This window comes from Phalacrocorax aristotelis, chromosome 1 (genome assembly GCF_949628215.1).
Source record: "Phalacrocorax aristotelis chromosome 1, bGulAri2.1, whole genome shotgun sequence".
Taxonomy (NCBI): Eukaryota; Metazoa; Chordata; class Aves; order Suliformes; family Phalacrocoracidae; genus Phalacrocorax; species Phalacrocorax aristotelis.
The window spans coordinates 214,326,976-214,353,738 of record NC_134276.1 but is presented as its reverse complement, the minus strand read 5'-3'; the positions used below and the strand labels follow the sequence as shown (position 1 = coordinate 214,353,738).

The window sequence follows — 26,763 nt, the reverse complement described above, 5'->3', positions numbered from 1 at the left end:
CCACACTGTGCAATTCCAACCCACATTAACAGCCCTCCCCAGTGCAAACAATCCCTTTTTTTAGAGGGACTGATCACACAGACTACTACAAATTGCAGAATACTAGTGCTGTGGAGTCTGGTCACTAATGAGATTTATTACTACTTATTACAGTACACTTACGGCCTGGTTCCTCGTCTGCTAGTTAGGTTGGTAGTTTCAGGAATTGGATTCTACACATAAGACAAACTTCCTGATAAATCTGTTGATGTAATATCTATGCTGCTTGAGGTTTCCATGTACTTACAAACAGCTTTGTGTGGTGGAGTAAGATTATAAGCATTCGCTTCACACCAGCCAACCGGGAAAATGTCCATAGACTCTACATCAACTATGTACTCTGGAGAGGGCATCTGTAAACCTATAAACACACATTTATAATGTAATTTAGACAAGGGAATACTGAGCTCAGAGGTGTTCAAGCATTCATCATGAACCAAGAGAAGCAAATGATAGAACACGTAAAAATAAATCTGCTTCCCTGCATCAAAATCAGGCATCATTTCATCTTCAATTTTGCACAGACAGCAACGATAAGGCTGTTGCATTTACAGTGCAATGTGATTCCGGAGAAATCCCCCATTAAGAGCACTCTAAGGGTGTGCAGTGAAGCAGCCAAAAGCCAGAAAGGTTAAACATGCGTGATTTTCCCCAACAAGATGGCCCGACTGACCCCTTGGTTCTTCTGTAGAGATGCACAAGCAAGTTAGCAGAAGGGCAGTTGGGTGCTTGCTCTTACAGTCAAGTGATTATATATGGGCTTTAACAGGATGGTAGCTGATGTGATAGGCCTTTATGCCCCATAAAGCTTTCTTATGCAGTTCTGCCCTTGAGTCACTGTTTTTAAGGGTAAGATGGCCACTCTTCCGTCTAGAAGTGCCACAAATTCTCCTAGGCCTCCTCACAGCCCTTGAAACATGAGCTGATCACCCAACAACGGAGAGGCAGTATAAAAATCCCAAGTGGGACAGATGCACTAAGATCTCTGGCATAATAGTGAATCCCAGACCCTGCTGAAAATCTCTGCTTAAAGCAAGTCTCTTCCAGTTTGGTTATTATGTCTCCTTCAGAAGACACTCTCTTCTCAAAGCCCATTGCAGCAGATGAAAATATTCCCACTGGCTTTGAATTCCTTTGAAAACAACTCTGAGTCCTGAGTCAAGACACCATTTAATTACTCCAAATCAAGTCTGTCTGCATGGGCACAGCCTAGCTGGAAACTTCCCCCCCCCTGCCATTTCCACCCTAGGACCTAAAGCTCCAGCACCAGCATGAGATGATCTCCTAATAAAAGAGCCCAAAGGATCAGCAACTTCCCCTGCAGCATCCTTGCTTTTGCGACTGTTACAGCATCTTTGCCTCCTGCTTAATGCAGCAGTGTTTGACTGTGCACAGCTAGATGACTACAGGGAACTTCCCACTAATGAATGTTCATCAAGGGCTTGCCCTGTAATTGAAACAGCAGCTGAAATTTGTGATGGGAATGGCACTGAGGCTGAGACGCAGCATTTGGATCAGCCTTGTCTCTGGTAATGAACTTGCTGCACTTTGAGAGTGTGTGGTTGTAGGAAAACCCAAAGAAAGCAGGAAAAGAGGTGCTGGTGCTCACACTGCTGGAGGAAATAATAAAAAAATTAAATCACGATGGCTGCATAGATTCATGGATGTATTCATGGTATTCCTCTGAGCCCTTCATTGTGCTCACACATTACACATTGAAGATCCAGTCTCTATTTCACTGGGATATGGGGAAGGGAAGAGGATGGGATGAAGGCACATGATACAGGACACAACCTGCTCATATGAGCAGCTGAGCCTCAATGCGAGGTCTCAGCGACTGGCATTCCCTGCAAAACTATTTCCCTCCATGAGAAAATACCAAGAGGTCAGTGCTCAGTTTAAACCTGATGAAAGCTGCACTCTCCTGTGGGCAAAACGTTTCTGCCCAATGCCACCACAAATCCAGCCAAGGAACTGATGTGAGAACTGCTCAAGTCAGTGGCAAGACATGCATGCAGCGGATCAAGCACTGAAGAGCAAGAGATCACAGTCAATATCCACCAGATCCAGGGAAAATCCGTTACTTTCATTACTGTAACTGTTCTATGGTGTTGTTTTGAACCAATAAACAGATCAAATGTACTTTTCTGCTTGCAAACAACAATAGATGTAGCAGGAAACTTTTGGTTTTAAAGTTTACAGCTGCAGCTGCCCTGATGAGCAAGCAAGTGCCGTAATGTCTGTTCTCCTGCAACAGCGCTATTCCTCTTGTAAGACACATTCACAGCTACTCCGTCCTCCTTGGCACTGCCTCTTCCCTCTGGCAAATTATAACCTTGCTTTCCGCGTCCAACGTCTTACTGCTTCGTTTGGCCTCAGTCATAAAGTGGAAAACAGCTTGTCTGAGACTCATTAGTTTCATTTGCTGCATTTTATGCTGCCACCTTCTCAGGCTAAGAAATGTCTATGAGACTTGAGAGGTTAAATGGAAAAGGAGAGAACAGAGAGACTGGAAACGGAGTGAGGAAAACTTCTACCTCCTGCTACAAATCTTGGGCAGAATAGAGCGGCAACTCTCGAAAACTCTCAGAGGGAGAATTACGGAAAAATCTCTCTGGAGAAGAGATTAACAAAAGGGTTTTTCTCAAATTCCTAGGCTGTGCAGAGAGTGTACATTACGACTTGTATAAATTCACACCAGAAAGCTTCAGCTTTAAAATCTAAAATGAACCAGTAAAAATTAACAATGCAGATGATGAGTAATAAAGTAGCAGAAAGTGATGGGATGCGCACAGCCTCGGATCAGCTCTGTGCTGCTTCTCCACCACGGGGGAACTATACTGCTGCTCATTAAATGCTCACCCTGAAGTTTACAGAGTTTTGCTACTGTACAAAGCGTGATTTATTAAGCAATGTTCCCTCATGTCTAACTCGACGCTGCCTAACTACTGCATCCTGTTTTATGGCTGCAGTTTGGGCTGTCAAACAGTGAAACTGGGAGGGCAACAATGAAAGCTTCAGACGTGCCCATGATAAATGGTGGGACCGGAGGTCTTCAGCGATGGGCTCCCATGGTGGCTGGGGAGTCTTGCTGCTACCAGAATATATTCAGTTAGGAACAATGGTGTATTAATGGAGTCAAAAAAACATGCCACAGTTTGAGCCACATTTATTTTACAACTCTGCAAGCAGGGTTTTGGGTTTTATTTTTAATGCCTAGCTTTAGCGTAACACTGTGCATACTGTAGTCATGTATTTCTTTTTATTTTTGCACTCTTTTGCATCTTTTCCTTTTACTGCAGATCATTCTATTCCTGGTATTGAGATATAAAACAAGTCTAAAGCATCTATATATCAGAACTCAAAAGACAAGGAGATGCACACAGGTTTTTTTATGACAAGTTGTAAAAAACATCCTTTACGAAATTAAAAGAGTAAAAGGCATGGAGAAAGAGATGAGGGAGGGGAGCAAGGTAGAAGTGTCTGGCCCTCTCCCTGCCTGAATCCAGGATCTTGGAGGACTAGTTGATTTAAAGACCCAAGAAACAGCACTTCCTATTCACTATAATGGACAAAAGTTTAGGGAACACCACATCCCTTTGAAAGTGTTACAGCTTATGGGAAACAAAAAAGAAAGAAGGATTCCCAAACCTGATAAAATCTGCATATAAAAGTGAAGGCACCTGGCCATTTAAGAAGGGGAGTTGCCAAAAAGAGTCAGATTCCTTGACCAGATGAGTGTAAATTCAACAACAGCCTTAGTGAGAACTGAATTCCAAACAAGTGTTGATTTCAGCTCTTTAACAAAAATATTTGCCCGGCATCCAGACCAGGCTGCAGATGTGCTTTAGCTACCTCGAGTCAGAAGACAACCAGTTGTCTCAGACAAAAAAACCAAAGCACACCATTGCACCCAACTCTACCAAAAGCAAAGATACAAAGTCAGAATCACAGAATCCCAGACTGGTGGGGGCTGGCAGGGACCTCTGGAGCTCACCCCGTCCCACCCCCTGCTGGAGCAGGCACCCCCAGAGCAGGGGCACAGGGCCGCGTCCAGGCGGGGGGTGAATGTCTCCAGGGAAGGGACCCCACAGCCTCTCTGGGCAGCCTGTGCCCCTGCTCTGGCACCCACACAGCAAAGGGGTTTGGCCTCATGTTCAGGTGGAACTTCCCGTGTTCCAGCTTGTGCCCGTTGCCCCTTGGCCTGGCGTTGGGCACCACTGAAAAGAGTCTGGCCCCAGTCGTATCTGTACACTGGAGATAATCACAGAGGAGACAAACTGCCTGGGATGACAGCTCTGTGTCAGGGATGGAGAAGGATGACAACCCAGCTCTCCTACATCTCCCTCATCTGCTGCATTCGGGCACACGCCTGCAGCCCTGCTCTGGCCAGACCTTAGCCAGCCCAAACCACAGGGCTTAGCAGCAAAGACACGAGAAGCACGAATGATTTGGCCTGCCAAGCTTTAGCTCAGGAGAAATCTCTCTGTAAGTAGCAACTGAGTTATAAATCTCTGCGAATGGGATTTATCTCAGAGGCATCGGGAAGCCTTGTCTACCATAAAATGTTACTTTTGTAGAGCTAAACACCACAGAACATCTGCCTTTCTTATATTTCTGAGCAAGGTGGAAGCACAGACGAGGTACTTTGGTTACCTGACAATGTTTTTACTAACTTTAAAGGTTTTGATTAGAGACTTCTCTTGCACAAATCGAACTGCTCATTGTCAGATGCTGAAACACTCTTCGGTTATTAAAATCAGTGCAGCACAATGCTGAAGGTGATGTGCCAGGTGATGATGAGGCAATACAGTTAGTATCAATCTGGCTTCTACTGTCTTCCAGCCCCAAAACACTGAGAGCTGAGCCTCTTGCAGAGGACAGAAGGTGACTTTTTGTGTGGATCAGGCTTGAGACTTTTCTTACATGGGACCTCTGCAAAAACGCCTTGTCACGACCCCTGTTTCTCTGTCCTTTCTGGAAAGCATGTACTTGACTACAGTTTGTTCTACCAGTAAGCCTTTCCTAGCTGTTTCGCCCTGGAAGGGACAAAATAAACTTGCATTAATCTCTGAGAATGCTTTTGCAGAAACAATCTTGACAGCAGCCAAGATTTAATGCACTTCAGGAGGATTACTCGTGAGCCACCATAGTGACCCCGCAGGTGATCAGGGAAGACTTGGGTGACTCCTTTCCTCCCTTCCACCTCCTGCTACAGAGCGCCCACAGAGCAAGCAGATGCCACTGCCTTTAGCAAAGGTAAGACTTGCTCTGTTTCCTTTTGATTCTGATCTCTGCAGGACAACTCTGCAACCTGGAGCCCAGCACAAGCTTTCTTTCTCCCCATCCCTTCTTCCTGTTAGGAGACTGGGATACCAACAACATGCACTACTCCCCGAGCTGCAGAAAATGCACCTTGCTTTCCTCCCAGCTCCTTGACAACATGCCATTGTATTTCCTGGGGCTGTACATAGCAAGAGTTTAAGAGATGCTGCTCTTTCATCAGCCCAGTCCCTCAGGGATGCCTTGAAACATCTAGTGGCATCTATCAGCAATGCATAAGCAGAGCTGCATAGTATCTACCTATCAGCCTGTGATTGCAGGCAAAGGGCTGGAGGTGTTTTAACATCCCATCACCCTGAACCAGGTTGGTAGCTTGACCAAATGCATTTTATTTCATAAATGGGAGGGTTCCAGCAAGGTGTTGATTTTTTTACTGTGTCAGGGCTGGCAGTACAAGGGACAGCATGTCTGCCTTACGCGTTCATCAAGAAGCAGAAACACAGACCTTACAGAGGTTAGCAATGAGCAGGACTACGGGCCACCAGAAGTGCCTTTCATATTTTCATGGTTCTCCAGAAGAAAGCAAAGAAACATATTCCATTACACTGGGTACATTGCTGACCCAATTACTACTGATTTCAGAGGGAAACTGAAGCTCTTATATTCATTATAGATTAAGCCAGTCGCTTCAAACAACAGTGTGTTACCTTGATGGGTAAAAATTAAACTATGTTGTGACAAAGATGCATGCTACAACAACTTCATGGTTTATCAGAGGGCCCATCAAAACACTTAAATGACACATAACACTGTTTTTAAAGCAATTATAATAGTAATCCCTGTGTTGTTCTAAATTACACTTACTTAAGAAGTCCTTGCCCAGATGAATTGAGAAAGAAAGTCCCAAGAGTGAAAACTACATTAAAAATGAGCTCATCTGCACCTCATTTCAAGACAGGTAGAAATGGAAGTTTTGATACAGTATTATGCTCTGCTAGTTTTTCAGCATTCTCCTAATGGTGCTTGTACAGTGGTGGTGTTCTCCGTGGGATGATGGTCTGCTAAAAATCTGGATTATAGAGTTACTGCCTGCAAGAACTCTCTTAGATCAATGAAGGGAATTACAGAGTCACAGAGAGGAGGGATGCCAGCATGCGATGGCCAAAGGGAGGAGCAGCATATATTGCAGAAGTTTTATGGAACTAGGTGAAATAAAAAGGAATGAAAGGAAGAGGGATGGAGGGAGGGATGGAGGGATAGAGGGATGAAGGAAGGAAGGGAGGAAGGGAGGAAGGGAGGAAGGAAGGAAGGAAGGAAGGAAGGAAGGAAGGAAGGAAGGAAGGAAGGAAGGAAGGAAGGAAGGAAGGAAGGAAGGAAGGAAGGAAGGAAGGAAGGAAGGAAGGAAGGAAGGAAGGAAGGAAGGAAGGAAGGAAGGAAGGAAGGAAGGAAAGTTGTAGGGGACAGGAAATCCCATGAGAGACTGTTGGCAATCACTGTGGAAGTCTCAGCCGCACAAGTGAGGCAAACATCCATTCCCAGGATGGAGGTTTATCATGATGGCAGTGAGAAGGTTTCTATTGCCAACAGAGATCATGCTGATAGAGTCCACAGGGATGGGAGGGTGGAACATCTTGTGGGTCCCTCAGGGAGACAGCAGGGGAATATAATTCTTAATAACATATTATTGGCCAATGTGTATAAGAAGGAAAGGCTGGAGGAAGCAGTATTGTGCCAAGGATAAAGAACAAAATTAAGAGAGCATTTTACTGAACACACAAACACAAGAAGCCTTTACAGCACATACCTTCAAGGTGAAGCCACATTAACCGTCCTTTAACCGAGGTGATAGAAGCGACACAGATCTCTGCAGGGTTCCTGGGGTTCACTGCCTCCAGCTTCATGTTCTTAGTAAAGCCACGGCTGAAGGATGTCTGAAAGAGTCAAGGACCAACACTGAAGCACAGCACTGCAGCACTGCATGACTTTAATTAGGCTGTCCACGGGGAAGCATAAATTTAGCATGGTTTACTTTTTGCTGGAAGGACAGGATGCACTGAAGAACACCAAGGCTTCCAGATTGAAAATGGAGCTGCCCGGGGCACCCATATGAAAAAACAACGACAGCAACAAATCAAGAAACAATGTATTTCATGGTTTACTCCAATCCCTAACTCTCAGACTGAGAGAAGGTTACTTTGCACCAGCTCCAAGTATATTTGAATGCTTGCTAGTGATGCACTTGGTGGCCACTCTCGGTAACGACACAAAGGGTTCCCAGATCTGCTGTGCTTGAGCATCTCTCACTTTGCTAGGAGAAACCTTGTAGAGCAAACAACTCATCTCGCCTGAGAACAAAGAAACTTCTTCACGCATTTAGTTGCCCAAGCTGATCAAGGCCAGAGAAATTTGAGCAACCTATTCAAGTATGTTTTTCTTCTTGGAGTATTTTAAGCTCAGTGTACAAGGTCCTTCTCTGTAGTCTTCATGTACTTAAGTTCATTGGTTGCAGGTGGGTGTAGATGGAGCCAGTTGTGTTTACTGTTACAGCAGTACCTCTGTACACTTAAATATAGCTCCAAAGAAACAGGTCTTTCACAGGTTATCTGAGGCCCCCCACTGCCCTCCCACTCTTCTCCAGTGAAGTCAAAGCCAGGCCAGGTATTACAGCAATGATCCCCAAATGAGTGGTCGTCACCCCAAATAAGAAACACAGGACCAAAATGTGGGGTCATGAGCTTGTGAGAATGCAGCACCCCCCATTGTACTAAGAGTCTGGGAGCCTGAGAGAAGCTGCAGTTCAAATCATTCAGGTACCAATGCTGAAGGCTAATGTATGCCCTGGCAAACCGCTTCAGTCTGAGCTTGGCCTGGCTATGGGAGAGCAGCAGGCTGCTGACCAGCCCCTCCGGCTCCTGCCAGAGCCAGGATGGCTCAGCTAACGTAACAAACCACAGCCCCTCTTTGTAGCCACTGAAGGTGATCGCAAGTGCAAAGGGATCCCAAGACCCTACAACCCTCTCCAAAACCTTCCCCAAAAGCCAAACCTCAAGCTACTCTTCACCTACTTTCATCCTTACCCTCTGTCCCTTGCAGTGTCCCCTCTCCCTTCGCTTAAGGTCAGTCCCCTCCCAACATCCCCACCACGACTATCCCTGAAAACACACCAATGCAATATCTGTGGCCATGCCATGCCTTCCTTTCCTTGCATTTTCCTCCCACTTATCCCACCTGTTCTACAACACATCAGCTCTGAGTGCTTTCATCTCTCTGTTTGCACATAGTAGCATGAAAAGGTTCCCCCTCTTGGCTGAGATTTTGGCTAATAATAATTAGGATGGGTAATAATGGTCACTGACTCAAAATTACACCAATCTCTCATCCAGCAGCCCCATGTGAGCAACTGGAAGCCAGACTCAAATTCAACCCTTCTGCTATTTGTACAGCACATAGGACTGTCGGTACTTTACCTTGAACAATCACTGACATATCTTTGTGAGGCTAAAAACTTCTGGGTTTTGGTCTTTTTTTCATCAAGAGACCTTCCAAGAACATGCTGCTAGTCTCAGATGTTGCTTGGACTGTCGCAAGCCTTGCTCAGCACACAGATCAGCTTCACCCTGTAAAAGCTGCCAATGGCCCGGACTGCAGAAAAGCAGGGTGAGTTTGTTTAAGTGCCTTTTATGTTGCCTAACAAGGAAATGTCATTTATCATCACACTGGCTCCTTTCAGTGCAATTCGGTGCTGGAGGCTAATTTATACAGAATCAATGGCAAAACAGTTAGCTGGGAGTTTATTTTACTAAGCATTTGGTCATGTCAATCCATTTCATAACTGCCTCTCCTTGTTAAATATCCCCCCCGGGGAAACAGTTACAACATATCCACTTCCAGCCCCACGTCTGGCTGCACTAGGTGGAAGATGTGCTTGCAATACAGCTGCTATCAAAGAGCCGCTCACAGCCACAAAACAAATGGACCGACCTGCCAGGGAGGTTGTACAAGCAACAACAGCGAGATTATGGCTCTCTGCAGAGACTTGTGTTACTGGGAGTGAAAGAATAACAGACACATGTTCATGTTTCCTTAAAAAAAAAAAAAAAAAAGAAAAAACAAAGTGCTTAGACCTGATTTAATCTTTGGAGGATATTACACAGAGACTATTCTCGAGGCTGCCAGCACTGAGAGCATAGATCCATTACTTGGCAAAACAAAAGAGATATCAAGAAAAGGGAGGGATGCTTGCAGAAAAGAAGAAATGCGACAATTGTCCCACTCTATTGGTGCGACGCAGCGTTATCCAGCTTCCCTCAGCTCTTTCAGAAATCTTCACTTAAAGTCCCTTAAGGCAGAGGGTTTTGCATAGGATGACCAATAAATGGGGCAAAGAAATCCTGACTCTGGTTTGACTCCCAGGCCAAACTCTGTTGATGATACAGATCTTCTGAATTCATCAACAAAAAGTGTTCAAATTCATCAGTTCTCCATCAAAGGTCTGTCCCAAGCCAGGCTGCCCTTGGGCCACCACGGATGAGGAACGCCATGCAAAACCACAGCTGGTGTCTCATGAGACTGTCTGCATTCTGCTTTTCATAAACAACCTGTCCCGCAGCCTTGTGAATTCTGAGTGCAGCAAAAGGCTAAGTAACTCCGAGAGGAACCTGCCTGCCCACCGTTCACAACACTGCTTTATTTTGCAAACCCTTCTACGCTCACTTTAGGTACCACCACATTTTCAGTTATTGATGGGATCTCAACTTCCATCAGTTGATAGAAGCCTGAAGAGCACCAGCTTGTTAGAAAAGGCTACATCTGCCTTTCACCAAGTGGTGAATACCCGTCAGATCAAGCCACGCCGACTGTCATTGCCAGAAAACAGCCTGCAAAAGACTATTTCCAAAGCTCTGAATCTTGATGGCCTCCAGCATAATGGTGTGCTGCTCACTCTCACATCACTGTTGCTGGATCAAGGGAGCATGTGAGCTCTCCCAAAGACCAGAGCATCCATACGGGTTAATCACTCTTCTCACACTCTGAGCTCAACACCTTCAACCTTAGCTTTTAATCGCATTTGGTTTGGTTAAACGTATCCCCCTGGGAACCAGAGAAAGCACCCAAAATATGAAAAGGGCCACATGACATCATGCAATTTTTTTACCTAGTTTATTTTTTTAATAGCACTTGAATTACTTGTAACGGTCAGTTGTGATCCTTCTTGTGCTAGGTGTTGTACAAAATCAGAGAGGAGATGAAGAGCCAGAAATCTAAATGAATCAAATGAAGACAAGAGTCAGACAACATTTTTTATCTTTTAGGGATGGAGACCTGAAACACTTCTCCAGCTTCCTTCCTAAGACAGACTCGTGGTGCCCTGGGGAAGCCTCCCAAAGCCCTGCTGCAGCTTTTCTGTGCAAGCTATTTCGTTTCACGTGGATCAACAGGACCAACGCAAAGGCAAGAAGAGAACTTACGTTTCTAAAGCACAGGTGAGGCGCTGCCTCCGCTCCACACTGCTTCTGGTAGTCTGCCCAGTCAAAGTCCTGGCCAGAGTAACCTGCAGGGTGACAAAACGGAAAGTGCCATCAGCCACCGCTTCACACCAGAGAGCGAGCAGAGGACCATTTGTGTTTCAGCATCCCAACCCGCCTCAGAGAGCTGTGCCGTATCAGCAGGCAAGTTCTCTGGATGCCTGTTTATACACCATGAGAGCCAATGCCAACGCTTCCCCAGCCCCCACTCGCACCCCTTCTGCATTTTGTTTTGAAAACTCTAGGTCTTGGTTACAAAGTAATAAAAAATATTTATTTTCCTTATTTTTTCCCTTTCCTGTGAGCATCTCCCACGCTTTAATACATCCATAACTACCAAGAAGTGCTACTGTCCCCAGTTGCCAGGTGGGGCTAGTCATGGACTTGTTTCTCCTTCCTTTAGCTCTCTAAAAGATGGGGTTATGGAGCTGGGCAACAAGGGTCCCTCGGCAGTGTACAGGGAGAGGACCAGCACAATCAGAAGCTGATCCATCCTCTCTTCTGAAGCGTGAGATAAATTCTCCTCTCTCTTCATTGACAAGGATGTACCCTCCATGACTACTTTCCAGCGGCTCAGCGTTCGTGCGCTGAATCCCATCACAGTAAGCACATTACCCAAGGTTGTATAGAAATCTGGAGCAGCGCAGGAAAATGAACGTAGATTTCCCAGCTCCCAGACTAAACTCTCAGCAACTAGATGATCCCTTCAGCCTCTGCTTCTAGGAAAAAAGGGGAAGCAGCACTGATTTATGCGAGCATCTCTCAGAGACAAAACAGACCTTTGCCCATCCACCCTTCTCACCTGGCTATTTAGGCAATAAATTCTTGGCACAGAGACAAGGGGGTTTATTTGCTTTTTTACAGTGCTTGAAACCAATGAGTGCTAACCCTGTCCAGGGCCCTGTGACGATACTGTCGATACTCGAATAACATCATTGCACAACTACTCTCACTGGAAAGTTTCAGGGGTTCCCTCAATCCCCCTGCTTAGCGTCTCGGCCTGGCCTCATTCCATGGAACATCCCTTAGTGCCTTTTTACTGATAATCAAAAAAGGGACACTCCAGATCAGATGGGAATGAATCATTTATGACAATGAAAATTGTGACATTTTTTGTAGGCAAGAAAGGACAGGAATACTGAGTGGAGTCAGATACCAGTCACCCAGATGAAAAAAAGGAAGTAAAGATTTTAAAAATAAAGTCCCAAGCATCCTGCTAAGATGCAAGTATGTGGGATAAGATGAATTTCTAATCCGAATGACTGCATACATGAAAACAAATTAATGAGATAAAGCCTTGAGCAGAGAGGGTCCTAAAAGATGTCTGTCTCTGTGGGGCATCCAAGTGTATAATAATTGGAAAGGCAGAAATAAACATGCACAAAGAAGTAAAAAAGGGCAACTCCTTACAGAGAATGTTCATTTTCATACAAAAAAAAAAAACCCTGTACTGTTTTTTAACAACCAATTTCTGCAACAGTATTTTCTTCCTGCTTCTTCTCCATCTCCTTTTTGCTCTCCAGTTATTTGTTTGCCAGATACTTTTCAGCTTCATAAAATTAAATGGAAAACAGGCGAAGCGCACATCATGTCAGGAGGGGATTCATCTGATCGCATACAGATTTTTGCAGTGGAAACGCCGATAGCTGTGTCCATCACCCTGAGCTCCCTACAGAGTCAACGGAGAAGCAGGCAGATCCAGGGGTGATCTGTCTGTCCTCCTGCGACGGAGCAGAATCACCCTGTGAAAGTTCTTCTCACTCTCCATTCATGCTCAGCATGGAAGAGCCCAGCAGCTTAATCAGAAGCAAATATAACAATACAAATGTACCGAACGTTTTGGAAGTGGCATTTCCTTAGTAAGCCTTACAACTAGGAGTGCTACTGAAATGTTTTTCCCCCCTCTTAATAGCTCATAAAAAGGAACAATGGTTGTTACTCTGAAGGGAAGTGGTCTATAAATCCAGCTCTAATAAATATAAACAGCGCTTGTTCAGTGTTTATACAGCAGCAGTAAATGGATATTCATTTTTGGCACTGTAAAGGAAAATACTGCTCTCTATTTCTAGCAGCAAATGCTTGCACCTCCTGTTCATGACTTATCTACTGTATGTTTGGCTTCAACAAAGGCCTGAGAGGCAAAAAGGCAAGAGGAAGGATATCAGAGAAATAAAGGCCTCTGAACCCAAACACCCCAACCTGGCACACCGATCTGATGAAATAAAATCAATTAATTTTAAAATCAGAAAACAACAAACTAATAAAAAAAAACACCAAACAAATACAATATAGCAAAGAAACTATTTTCACAAAAAGTAAAAGGGCTTCTTCCACTGTTATCTTTTGCTCCGTGGGAACTTCTTGCCTTTCAACAGCGGGAGCCGTTTGGGCAACACTAAATATTGCCAACAAATTCCCTGTTAAGGGTGATGGTGGACAGGAATGTGTGAGCGCTGGGGAAGCAGGACGCTGGTCAAATCTGCATGTGAGAAGGGGCAATTTGGACACCCCAGGGCAGGTAGAGCTGTCCAGACGTTCGGGTGGAAATGGTGGGATTTCCTCCTCCTCCTGCAGACCTGCTCATTAGCAGCCAGCTCACGCCACAGCCTTCCTCACTTCCACAGCGTTGCAGCCCTCTCAGCTCACTCCCGGTTATTTCTTTATCCAAAGCGGGTATTATTCTGCTCAGAGAAGACTGGCTCCCTCAGTGGGGCTTTGGATGCTTTTCATTTTCCCTCTGCTTTCTTTTTGGTGGCTTCTGGGGTAGTCTGGTTTTTTTTTAAAAAAAATAAATCGTTCCAATGTCTGATTATATTTTAGTGACTCAAAGAGTGTGTCCGCTGACGGAAAAGGTTTTTGACACCAAAGGTGATAAGATGCAGTTTGGGCATGCAGCCCTCATATGCAGCATAAGAAATATGGCAATATATAGCACGCGTCTATCTGCCACTTGTTTTATGACTTATTTTAATAGCTTCCCTCCAGAATTTCTGATCTGACGGCAGAAAGCAAACTTTATTTTCATCAGGGGAATGAGGGGAAACTTTCTACACTTTCTCAAGGGCCCAAGCAAACCCCAGTCACCAGCATCCCACCAGATACCTACCTACCCTTTAGACTTTACTGGCCAAGTTGAGAAATACCCATATAGAGTCGCCATCCCTGGACGTATTTAAAAGACATGTAGACGTAGCACTTCGGGGATGGTTTAGGAGACATGGCAGTGTTGGGTCGATGGTTGGACTTGATCATCCTAGAGGACTTTTCCAACCCTAATGATTCTATGATTCTATATGACAGATGCTACAGCAACTTCTAAAATTTTTGTCATTGAAAAGAGAGTTCGCATGCACTTGACCCATAAAACACCATCTCGGGCAGGCTTTGTACCAGCATGGATTGGAAATTATTTGGCCATAACCCTGTAAAGAGCAATGTCTGGCCTATGGTCTACTTTAGTTAATTAGCGGGCCTGGGGGAAGCTGCATGTGAATTTGGGGTAGCAAAACCAAAACACTTCATTTACTTTCATTTTTAGCAACTTTTCTGGCCAATATCAGTGAGCACAGACACAGGCGTTATCATTACACCTGGATTTACGCAGGAGAGAGCTAAAGCATCCAGACAGCACATTTATTTCAGTAAAAGCAACGGAGTAATCATGGAAACACTGTATGCAGCTGCACGCGCAGGACTGCAGGACTTTGGTGGAAATTTCGAATTACATGTGCTGAAGAGACACTCTGGATAAACACAAGAGGACTCTGAATCTGGAAGGGAATAACCCTTCCCTTCCCTGGGTTTGGCAGCCGCATACTTCTTCCAAAACGAAGACAAATCTGCATGTGCAAAACTTAGTGGTTTTTTTTTTTTTCTGAGGCATTTCTTTTCCTCCCAAGTAACACCAATTTTTGGCAAAGGGTCAACATCCCGGCCAGCTTCAAAAATCTAAAATTCCAGAGAACCAAGACATTTTGCAAATGAAGAGATATTGCTAGGGCACCGCAGGTGGCTGTCTGAAATTGCAAGTAATTAACTGCACTGCTACGAACTTGGGAAATTGCACGGTTGGAGGCTGTTTCTCCTGGCTCTGACCTGAACAGTTTGTCCTCGCCTGGGATTTTTTGAGACTGCTAAGGAAGTGCCTACACACTCCCAGGCAGGCAGCCGTGAGTTTAGCTGGTGGGGCACGAGGCGATTTCAATACAGAAGACATTTAGATTTAGGAGCTTTCCTTGGGCTCAGCCTTGCGGATACTGTAGTGGAACTGCCTGGTTTGTCTCTGGTATGGCATGACTTTCAATGCTCCTTTTGCTCTCCACACACACGAAGCATCGCTAAGATGTATTTTACAGGAATTCACTGGGCTTTGGTGCAGCCTGCTCCAGACTACAAAGCACGCAGACATCAATCTGCCAGTGAGATGCTTTTGCAGAGATGTTCACAGGGTGGTTTGAGCCAGAACAGCCCCAGTGATTCAAGAGAGCTACTCTGGCTCAGGGTGCTTAGGGTGATGCTCTGCAGCGAACAACATCACGGTTTTAAAGGCAATAATAACAAGCGAAGTTCCTTCAGAGGAAACCTGCAAATCACCACGAAGGAATACGAACCCTTGGGAGGTGTGAGATTGACTCCGTTTTTAAGGCACCACTGTATCGGCAAGATCCCTAAGGAATCCGCATGGCAAAGCATTGAGATTTTGCTGGGTTCAGGTCTCAAGTCATCGATGGTCACTTGTAAATAATGATTGTTAAAAACCTAAGGGGTGAAAAAGAAGAAAACAAAATCAGAAGTTAAATTTGCTGTAACATTAGCTAGTGTGGAAAGCTGGAAAAGCCAGGCCTTGGAATGAAAGTACTCCCAAAAATAACTTGCTCTCACCTAACATTTTTCATCAAAATGTTTCTGCCAAAGAGATCAAAGCCTGAGTTTCAGAGATGGGTAAACTGGGGCAAGTGAAAACACTGGGGTTCAGGGTCACTCACTGTCCCCATAGCTGGGCAGGGGCTGGAGGCGATCCTGGAGACCCCACAGCCTTCCTCTCTCCTGCCTTCAAGAGCGTGGATTAAATATCCAGCTACCACCTCCATGCAGCTGTTCTGTTTCAAAAGGTTTCCCAGATGTGCAGGGAAAAGGGGAGAAAGAGATAAAAGAGGGATCCCTTTTTGTTTTGCATGTAAGTGGTAGATGGACATGCTTATCCGCATTAGATCTAAGAGCATATAGTCAGCTAGTGATGCTTGTGGGAAAGAAACAATTCATTAATTGGGAACATCCATGGATTTTAAAAAGATTTCTTAATGTGTTCCCCAGGCAATGAAGTACCACTCCTGAGTTTTCCTAAATGTGGCGGAAATCAGTGAGAGGTAATCAGGCTCTTTTCACCCCTGCTTTCTGGGAGCTCACCTTGGTCACTGATGCAGGACAGATATGAAACGGCTCCCTCACATTCACCGCCTCCAGCTTCATCCCCACAGTGAAGAAGTGGTTTCGCAAATCAGCATGGTCCTGCAGGAAGAGAGAGGGAAGAGGAACACACAGTATGTCAGCGCCATCTACCAAGGAGGGGCTGATACATTTGAAAATCTATTTTAAATGTGTCCACATGGGTTTTGTGACTTAGCTGATTACCAGATTGACTCCCAGCTCCAACGGGGTGCTCCTGGTCCTATGTTTTTTTCATGCCAACCCAATCACAGAAAGAAAGCCTCGCTCCTAGAGGACAGATCTGCAGGACCAAGGCCATCATATCTAAAGCACAATATGCATCCATCCCATCAGCAGCACCTAACCTGAACTTAGTCAACAAGGAGATCATGTTTACCAAAATGAGGGCTTGTCTGAGAAATGGCTACTTGAAAATCTCCCCTGGGCAGAGCCTCTTCACCTCTGACAGCCACTACCACCTGGGAGCAACCAGAGGTCCGGAGGTGCCAAGACTCAACCTGAGGTCCCCCAGGGTAATGCACAGCATGGGTGCAAACACCTCAGGATGGCCCTGATTTACCCTGATGGATGTCTGGCTCCTGCAGGGCACCGAGATAAGAACGTGGGCTGGTTTTCATGTACTGCAAGATGGAAAGGTCTCTTCTCCAGCCAGGAGATTAAAGGTGGACTAAGGTCCAGACAATGAACTTGGACCCAAAATGCAGGCAACAAGAGAACATGTTGGTAGGAAAACAGTCAACTGTGTCAAAGTACATGCCCACTGCAACACTTTTACCTGGGATCAAGCCTGGCTGCATCCAGAGGGTTGCACACGCAGTCCCAACAGTCAGAAGTAACCCAAGTTCGAGTCCCTGATTTCTCACCAGTTTAGTCTTTAACACTATGAAATTCCTCCATCTCTCATGACCCCCGTCTAACAGGTGTACAAGTTGGCATCCTAATTCCAGCCTAACGATCATATTTTGTGTTCCCTTAATAAAAATGTCCTACAGTATTTCTAAACCATATGTGCATCAGCCGATACAAGCATAAAAAAGAGATGATGTTATATTTAACACACGCATACAGACGACTGCAAAATAAATGCAGAAAGCTTGCTATCTAATAAGTGGCTAGCAATGTCATTCCCATCTACATTCATTGCTACATGTTGCATTCTTGTTCTAAAATGATTTTCTATTGATCCGAAGTCATATGTCATTGTGCTTTCTCTTCCCAAGAACTGTCTTCACTTGTAGACTTAACAACTTCTATTTTGGTATCTTACATTACTGCTTCCATTAGAGGTAAGGATTTTTACAAGCTCCAACACAGCTAAATGAATTGTTATTTTCATCTTAATGATCTGCAATGTTACGTGAGACCCAAAAAGCAGTCAGAAAAATAATCATAACGGATTTAGTCTCACAGCAGAAGTATATACTTAGGGGGAAACTGAGGCAGATTTACCAATAATGGCCCAAAGCCCAATGAACTAATGGTTGAAGAAGGAGCAGACATTCAAGCGTTTGGGTGCCCTGCAGGGTAGCAGGACCATCAGACACACTTGCGCTTGCTGGCAGTTGCTTCCGTATCACTAAAGCCCCAGAGAAACAGGAGACCCGTTTTCTAGCAAAGAGAACGTTTCATCAAATAGAAGTCTGAACCAGGGGAGAGAATCTGGCTCCTTGTACACAGAGGTTACATAGTACCAGGGATGCACTGGATCGACAGGTTACCAGAATTGCCATCGTGAATACTGAAAAGGCTACAGCTGCAGAAAGATGATGGCTGCAGAAATCAGACCTCACCAGCACAGAACTTCAAATCTCCAAAAGCCAAAAGCATCTGGACTGGAGGGCTGCCTCCTCCTGCATGAGGATCCACACCCGGCATCTCTTAATCCTCACGGTGAGGTTGTAAAGAAAAGGCAACTTTGCAAAATGTACATCTGGAAGCAAGCTTACACTGCAGCATCTTCCTATCAAAGGTTCCACGATCCAATTCACGCTTGTATCCAGCTTCAACACATACTAAGCCAAGATCCACCAAAGTACTTAATCATATTTCTCTTTAAACATGCTCAACTTTTTAAGTGATTAGTCGATTGAGACCAAAATATATTGAGACCAAACCATATTGCTTCTCATTTTATTTGAATAATTTTCTTTAGTTCTTCTCCTTCTATTTGTTTCGGCCTTTTTCAAAGGGAAAAAATAATCAGGTAGAGAAAAAAAAAAACAACTAATAACATTTAAAGCTATTTTACTTCAAAAGCATATCTCTTTTTCTCCACACATGCTATCTTAGGATCAAATCTCCCTTCTCGTTCAGTGTAGCATGTAAATATCTTCCCCATTAAACTAACAGCAAGAGCGAATTCGCAAGGGGAGTTCGTGGGATCTCGGGTACGTCTCCCTTTTGAGGGTCAAAATCCTCTTTGAAGCAGGAACGTACGTTTGTTTGGAGAAGGGCTGTGGAAGTAAAAAGCTTGTCTGTGTTAAATGTCATTTTTGAGATGGAAAAGCTTTCATGGAGAAAAAAGCCTTTGTATTGTACCTCTCTGGCAAATGGTCAGGGTCTGGATATTTGATCTCTCTCATATATTTGCTGAAGAAAAGCATCAAAATTTACTGAAGCAGCCTTAGATTTTTACAGCCACAAAAGGGAAAAAAAGATCCTGATGCCATTCGCTGGTTCCAGTGCTGGAGTTGCTTCAGCCAGCAGGGAATTACTTAGGATCTGGCATATGCTCCTCTTCAAAACTCCAATTAATTTACATAATTTCTAAGAATAGGTTCCACAGAAGTGAAGGCAAAGCTTTTAATTAGTATTAGACTCAAAGTGATACACTGGATAATGAACAGCTCTCTCCTCCCTTTATTCACGTTGACAGGAAAGACGTCTGTTTCATAAAAGCAGCTACAAGAGGAGGACTGGAGGGGCGAGACTTCCCCCTGGTCCCCGCCAGGCTCTGCAGCCAAGCAAAAGAAACGCCTGATTTGATTAGGGGTGGCAGAATCCGACCCTTTACTGCTATTTCACGGCGTTCAAAGCCACCTACAAGGACGTCAGCAGCCATTATTTTCTAGCAACTTCTCCAAGTGAGTTTCAATTTTCTTTGGAATGGAGATGAATAAGCAGAATATTTTTGACCAGTTGGAGCATTTCATAGCCTCGTGCATGGTGAACCTTTACTCCTACTGGCAGGCAATGCTTCCCAGGAGCAGTCCCACTGACCACACGGACTTACACCCACAGATTGCCTGTCCCGGAGTTCACAAGCCCTGAGCGGGCAACGGAAAAACCCTCTGACTGCTGGAGAGGAGCCAAGTGAGCTGGATCAACAATCCACAAGGATGCAGACAAATCCCTTAGAGCAAAGTGAAAAAAAAAATCATACCACGGGAAGTACAATGAGTTAACGTGGTACGAGCACCACAGTCGCTCATTCAAAGGGTCACAATCTCTGACATGGTGGACTACAGCCTGCGGCAGCGCTCACAGGTAATGAACAGAAAACCGCGTAACCCTCTGCTGAATCTAAGTCTGTAAGTCTGTCACAGCCCAAACCCACCGGCAAAAGCCAGGGCTGCCACAGGTCTCACTACGAGCCCCAAGAAGCAATTAAACCCAGCCCCACACTCATAGTTTTAGAGCTGTATGCATTTGAAAATTTGCCAGCATGCACAGGCTGCGACCCTCCGGCCCACCCGAAAGACAGTCCCGCTTCGATACGCATCTGCATCGTTATCTCCATCTTCGTACAGCACGTGTTTGTGCAACCCTTGTGCAAAAATACCGATGGGCTTTGCAACGGCTCACTGCAACCAGCATCACCTGCAGGGCTGAAAGCTGGAACATCTGAAGGTCAAATATCAAGTCAGCAGTGGTGCTGGGAGGAGAACCAGGCTCCGAATTCCCAACCCTCTTCTTCAGGTACCGAGATAGTTGCATAATTTTCTCCTGCATAGGTAACTAGTCACTAGCAGTGCAGGTTTCAAAAATGCCAGGTGACTTGGGAGCCTGAAAGTCATTCCGAAAGAGATCCTCAGACAGATTTACAAAAGTATTCAGACTCTTAAGGATGCAGACAGGCTTTAGGGAAGTACCTGTGTGAGTGACATGCTTAAGTCCTAATAATAGTCACTAAGCATCGGCTTTAGGTCTTGAACTCAAGTAGATATACTTCAAAATCATCATTGTCATTTGCCCTTTCTGCTACCTAAATACCTCGCTGAACCTGATTTCTGAGGATTTCTACTCAACAAATGTCTTCTAACTGTAAATAAACTTAAATTTGCCCGTATCGCAGCAGCATTCTGGCCACTGAAGGGTGGAGCTCAGGTAATTTTACAGTGCATTGGGTAACGCACATAGAGCAGGGGGACTTGGCTAAGATGTGTCTGCAAACCCAGGGAAGGGCACCACCTTCAGACTGTGAAATGCTCGGTTTTAGCCCATTCTGCTCAAGATACAATACTGGAGTCATCTCATTTTAAACCTAGCAGCTTAACCAGTGTATAAATAAAAGGAAAAGGCTCTAATTTGAACCCTAATTTTCAAATACACTAAAAGTCAGGCCTCTTTTGGTCCAGGATAGTCAGATTCGCACCAATTATAAGCCTGTAACTTTGCACAAAACTCAGCAATAAGTCTGCATGCTGTAAAGTTGCAAAACTGAGAGGCTGATTAGAAACACTGAGCACTTAATAAATGACTGACCTGAGCCTCTTTTAATCCTCACCAACTCTAACAGCGTGAAATGCTATTGCCTTCAGCCACATCTCTCCTGGTTTACCCTACTAAAAGGCACAGAAGTGGGCCCCATCTGGTATGATTGGAAACGTTTTATTTGATTCAGTTTTTGTTTTCAAAGAAATTGCTTCCCCCAGTGTTTTCTCTAATTCTCCAAGAAACTGGCTGCTTCTAATAGCCTAATTTTAATCACAAAGCTCATGTGTGGTAACCAGTCACAAACACAGTAATAGCAGTGGTTAAACTGCCTCTACAGGAATCTGGCATTTGTTTTTTAATTGAGCAAAAAAAAATAAATAGAAGAACCCTCCCAAATGCAAGACACTGCATTATTTGTGGATGAATCAGTCTTGTTTGTGATCCATCAACTTCCTTTGCTAAACATGGAGCAATTTTCCCTAAAGACACACTCTCTGCAGGGAGACAAAAATCCCCCAGTAAGACACAACACGAGCAAATTGTCCCTCAGTTTGACAAGTGCAGTCACGGGAAGACCAAAATATAGAGATGTGGGGTGGGATGAGGAGGAAAGGGTGCTGGGAAGGAGGCTTTAGAGATACTGTGACCCTGAAGTAATGAGCACGAGAGCCAGCTATAAACTGCACCTACTGAAGAAGCCCTTAAAAACTGCAGATGCTTCTGCCTAGGATCGAATTTAGCCCTACAGATTTTAAGCTCCTCTTGTTGAATAAAAAATAGTTACCATAGAAACAGCAACATTGCAGAGTAGCCGGTCTAAATCCAAATACACCTTCTCCGTATGGCTCGGCCCGCCGCAGATGGCATTAGGGCAAAGATCCCCTCCTACGCAGCACCTGCTTTGATTTGCCTGGGCGGTGCAAGCACGGGCAGCAGAGGTAGAGGAGACAGATATGCATCCACTTGGGGATTTTTTTGCATTTGTTTGTTGGGGTTTTTTTAACATCTTACGGCATTCAGGACTGCCACACCACTCCATAAGTGTCTGCTAACAAATCCTTGTTGCATGGGTGACGTGCATGGGTCCCGTTTCACAGGTGGGTAAGTCAAGTGGAAAGGAAAACACAGGTGGGAACACCAACTTGAGCGCTCAGAATGAAACCATCAGTGTCTCTTTTCACACCCCTATATAAGTATCTCAGCTGTGAAGAGGGACTGGGTCCTCACAGGCACTTGTTTGGACCTAGTCTGCCCTCATTAACGTCATGGCAGTAATAGCTATTGAGAAATCAATGGGAATTCATTAGAGGATCAGAATAAATTCAGTGTACGCTGTGGGCTGCAACCACCCTGCAAAACAGCTATGGACCAGAGCTGGCTTTTGCTTTCTTTGAGGAAAATCACCTATCTTTAAATAGATGACTTTTAGGTACCACACACCCCCTACACGGGAGCAGACTCTGGCTGTAGGTGCCAGATCCTCCAACAGCCCCTCTCAGTGGAAAACACTGCCATGTCCAGGGATGCGGGAGGCAAGACCTCAGGTCGTCACGCACAAACTCCCCCACACCAAGCCTGGACGCAGTAAGCAAAGTGGATCAGGCCTTTTTGCTAACCTCTCACCACGCCGAGAGACCCCTGACATGTAACGGAGAAAGAAAACCACACATGCTAAATGTACAGCCAAAGGGACAAGGAAGGCTGAGGGACCCAGCTCCCACTCCACCCATCTGTTTTGCTTGAACTGTCTCCAGCATTTCTCTTCCATCCCTGACTTTCATACGGTGCTGCCATCAGACCCTTGGGGCACCTCAGATAGGGCATGGCTACATTCACCTCCTTGGACTGCTCTCCCCACCCACTTCCTTGCAAAGCCCATGGTCAGAAGGGAGCTGAGAGAGGTTAAAACTTTCCCCTGGTCCACAGAGGGACCACCAGACTCCATCTCATCTGAGTGGCACCTTTGGTATCGGAGACATCCTTGCTCCCAAGAGCCACAAAGGCAGCTACACTTGTGAGGACCTTAGCAGTATACTCCTAATGATGGTTGTTAGGTCTTGCAAGATAAATGGCTTTAACAAGTTGAGACAGGAGTGGATCAAAAGGCAACCAAACAACAGAGGGATCAGGATTCTGTGGACATCTCCCAGCCAGGCAAATAGCAATCAGGGAGAAGGGCTGGTGAGTGCTACGGACAGGGAAGAACAGATGCGTTATAAATAACCTGGCAGCCTGCAAACAACATGGCGACTCGCGGGTTATTAAAGCACAGCATGTGCAACAAGGGCCAGCCAAGCCATCGGTGCACGAAGGGGCTGGGGCTTGCTAATGTTGGGAGTTGACTTCCAAGTGAAACCAAAAGCACATCCGTTTTAAGCTACTGCATCAGCACGAGCTCATCTATTAGTGGGGCTGAAGACAGAAGAGCCCTGCTGGACTTCAACTTTATTCATCCACTCAGGTCAGGATTGCCTCTGAGCAGAAAGTAACCCTTGAGTTTCTCTATCTTACACTTAAACTCCTCCAGAATACCAAATAATGGAAGAAAACACCCTAAAACACCCAAAGGGTTTATTAACTTTTGAGAGATGTTGTTCTGTTTGGAAAAAAAAAAAAAAAAAGTGTCTTGGAGAAATAGTCCCTCTTACTCTTATATTTAAAATGCACAATTCATCTGATGGAAAAAATGTATTTTGGGGGGGGGAGTCGTCCTGTCTAATATTTGTCGTCATACTTTTGAGTGTAAAACTAGAACAACCACTCCGTCCTGAATTTCAGAGGGCAACTCTTGCCTGGCTGATGGGTGGTCCCCCCATCACTCTCCGTAGGAGAGATTTGTCGCGACTGATTCCTTCCATGGCATTAGCCTTACCATTAATTAATACTATTAGTGATTACACAGAACAGCCAAAACCTCCAGTTAGAAATAGGGGCACACTAGGGTGGACATAGTGTAGAGATTTTTTTTTTGCCACAGAGAGAAAAATTTTGAACTGGAAAAAAAACCAAGAACAACTTTAGGACAGGAGGACCAGAGGCTGGAGACAAGAGGAGTGGGTTCAAAGGCTATAAATCAGGAATTGACACCTGTCTTAGATAACACCTCTTCCTCCTAAGTGTCTGTTCTCTTCAAGCAGTTCAACAGAGTTTGGGTTAGGGATGTGGCTGGTGATACCTCTACCCAAGCCAGTCATCAGGACTCACTTTATAGCAGTCAGAGGGCATTGGGAATAGGATGCCCATACGCAGTATCTATGGAAAGATGATGAGCGCCCCAAATCCTGGGTAGGATTTAGTTGCCCAACCAGAGCTGTCTGGGGTGAGCTGAAAGACACCCAGGGATCCACAAACATCTGCATGGGACCCACAGATATAGCACAGGAGACCAGGGGGAGCATAGTGGGATGTCAGAGAAGAACCCCAGCATCCCCTTCTTTCTAAGACATTAAATCCCATGATCTGTGTCCAGCATTCATCTTACCCAAGCTGCAGGGCTTTAACTCCAAAAAATGCATTGATTCATAAACATTAGGGCTAGAAGGTGCTGTGTTTGGCGTCTGGCTTCCTGATGCAAGGCTCTCTCTTACAGAGCACCAGCAATGCCATCACTGAAGCAAACTACTGAAATTGTCACACTTAACTTGAGATCAGGCCCCAGTAACAGTTTGACCACCCTTATTCATACCCAAAGCCCTGGTTATTTTCTCAGGTGCCCTCTGAAGCCTGAGCCATCATTTATGATCGGTACCTAGCCAAGCATGGGGGATCCCTACAGCACCCTGAAATCAGAGCAGAAACAGCAAAGGATTGTGGCCTCCTTGGGCTGTGGCCTTTCGGAAGCATTTGTGCCCCTTAGCCCTTTGAATACCCTTGAAAATCCTGTCTGTATTTAGTTTTCTTTAAGGAACAACATGTTTTCTGAAAAGAACAGAACGACAAAATAGCGGGTGTGTTGCAAAAAGCTTTGTGAAGAAAAATCTTATTCCAGGATGTGCAGTTTGCAAAACACTATGTTTAGTAGCTATATAATAGCAGCATTTTCTGGCAGTTGAACATCACGTTCCTTCTCAAAGGATCCTAAAGCATTTTTACAAACACTTTCAACATATGCCCAAGTGTAAAATAGCACCAGAAAAAAAGAAGATCCTGTTTGCAGCCTTCCCCCAAATTTTGCAACCAGCTCGTGTGGTCTGGTGGCTAGTGTCCCCTCCCTGCATGCCAAGAGGGGATCAGGGCTATGCTTTTGCAAAGGATTTTTGATCTGCTGCCGAAGACCACCACATACATGTTGAGCTCTGCCACACTTCTGAGAGTTGATAATTCTGACTCAAATCCATGGCTTATGAAGTCGCAGGCAGAACCCAACCATGTCACACCAAAACCAAAGAGCATCACCACCGACAGCAACGATGGGCTGACAGACCCATAAGAGGAGCCTCTTCTCCCACTACAATGCAGGTCTGCTCTCCCAGCACCACCGCCCAGGACCAATTTGATGGCGCGTTAGTGACACTGCCCACGGTTGTGCACAGCTCAAAGGACAACAGTGATTTAAGTCATAATCCAGCCAAATATGCACATGTTCACCCCAGGGACCGCTCATGTCTGCAGAGCAAGCACACACTTACGCTCTCCTCAGTGATGGATTTCTGTAGGGAAATGTGGAAAATGCGGAATATAATTGCTCGGTGTGCAGTTTACCATGTCCGCCAAAGTAAACATTTCCAGCTTTAGAAGATCTTTAACAGTTGCCAGCTGTCAAACCCTGTGTTTTATATCTCATCTAACACATGACAGTTACAGTAGCACGGAGCCCCAGGCACTGTGTAGAGACAATACTTCTGTGCTGGGTTTGCAAAAAAATTAAAAAAAAAAAAAAATTTAAAAAATTTTAAAATACACCTTTGGATTCGAATCTTTTTGCTGGGATCTGGGATTCTCCTTGAAGGTCCTGCACATAAATATTGGCTTATCTCATAAGGTCAGACAAGGGTTCTCTAATATAGCCTCCTAAAGCCTTTCCTTAACTCATGTTTAAGTCATTACTAGAAGAAGACATGCTTACAAGCACAGAAAAGGTCTCATATTTTTCTCCTCAATTAAGAGGCACAAGATGGGGTTTATTCACCCTAAATGGGCAGAATAAAATGATGCCTACACACAAATAAACAACTCAGCCTCCTGCCTTCCCAGCACCAGAACCAGGGGCTTAGATAACACCAGACACTGAATTCAGCTCACCTTGTACTCAGCTTTCACATTGCAAATAAAGAATCCTGCCTTTTTGTCACATTTGGCCCCAAAGTAACTCTCCTCTTGGGCCATTCAAGTGTTCCAATGTTTTGCATTGTCTTCTAAGAGGAACATCTTTGCAAGCTCCAACCGCATGGCATGGCAACTGGGATTTGCTGAATTTGAATTTATGACCCTCATGCAATAATTAAAATAAGCGGGTATAAGTCTGGCATGCTGAGAAGAGGCAGCAAAACAGCTGTTAGTTATAAACTTTTTAAAAAAAAAAAAAGATGTTTTATGAGTCTCCCCAGAAACATTCTTCGCTCTTTCATATGGACAGGAATAAAATTTACACATTAGGCATTCCCTATTGTGATTTAATCCCTGCCCCACACAATGCACTTTTGATCTTTAAACTGCAAATGCAAACTTTTAATAGAGTCGGCAGATTGAAACATTGTATGAAATAAATGGCAGAGAATGAAAACCCTCCGCACGCCACTCCCGTAACAACACGGGGCCTCCCAAACCCACATTCGTGCCGAAGGCCAACGCACAAATCTTCCCGCTTCTCCCA

At 44.9% G+C, this 26,763-nt stretch overlaps 1 protein-coding gene across 2 annotated transcripts in view; it reads right to left on the bottom strand.

Moving 5' to 3' along the window:
* The window catches only part of SFMBT2 (Scm like with four mbt domains 2), a 115,679-nt gene that overhangs the window by 26,345 nt on the left and 62,571 nt on the right, over window positions 1-26,763 (bottom strand). For both annotated transcript variants that reach the window (XM_075081661.1, XM_075081662.1), the window contains 5 exons: window positions 16,254-16,355; window positions 15,458-15,605; window positions 10,791-10,873; window positions 7,127-7,253; window positions 287-400 (listed from right to left, as the gene is read on the bottom strand). In XM_075081661.1, the coding sequence (XP_074937762.1) occupies window positions 287-400; window positions 7,127-7,253; window positions 10,791-10,873; window positions 15,458-15,605; window positions 16,254-16,355 (574 nt within the window). The remainder of the gene's footprint in view (window positions 1-286; window positions 401-7,126; window positions 7,254-10,790; window positions 10,874-15,457; window positions 15,606-16,253; window positions 16,356-26,763) is intronic.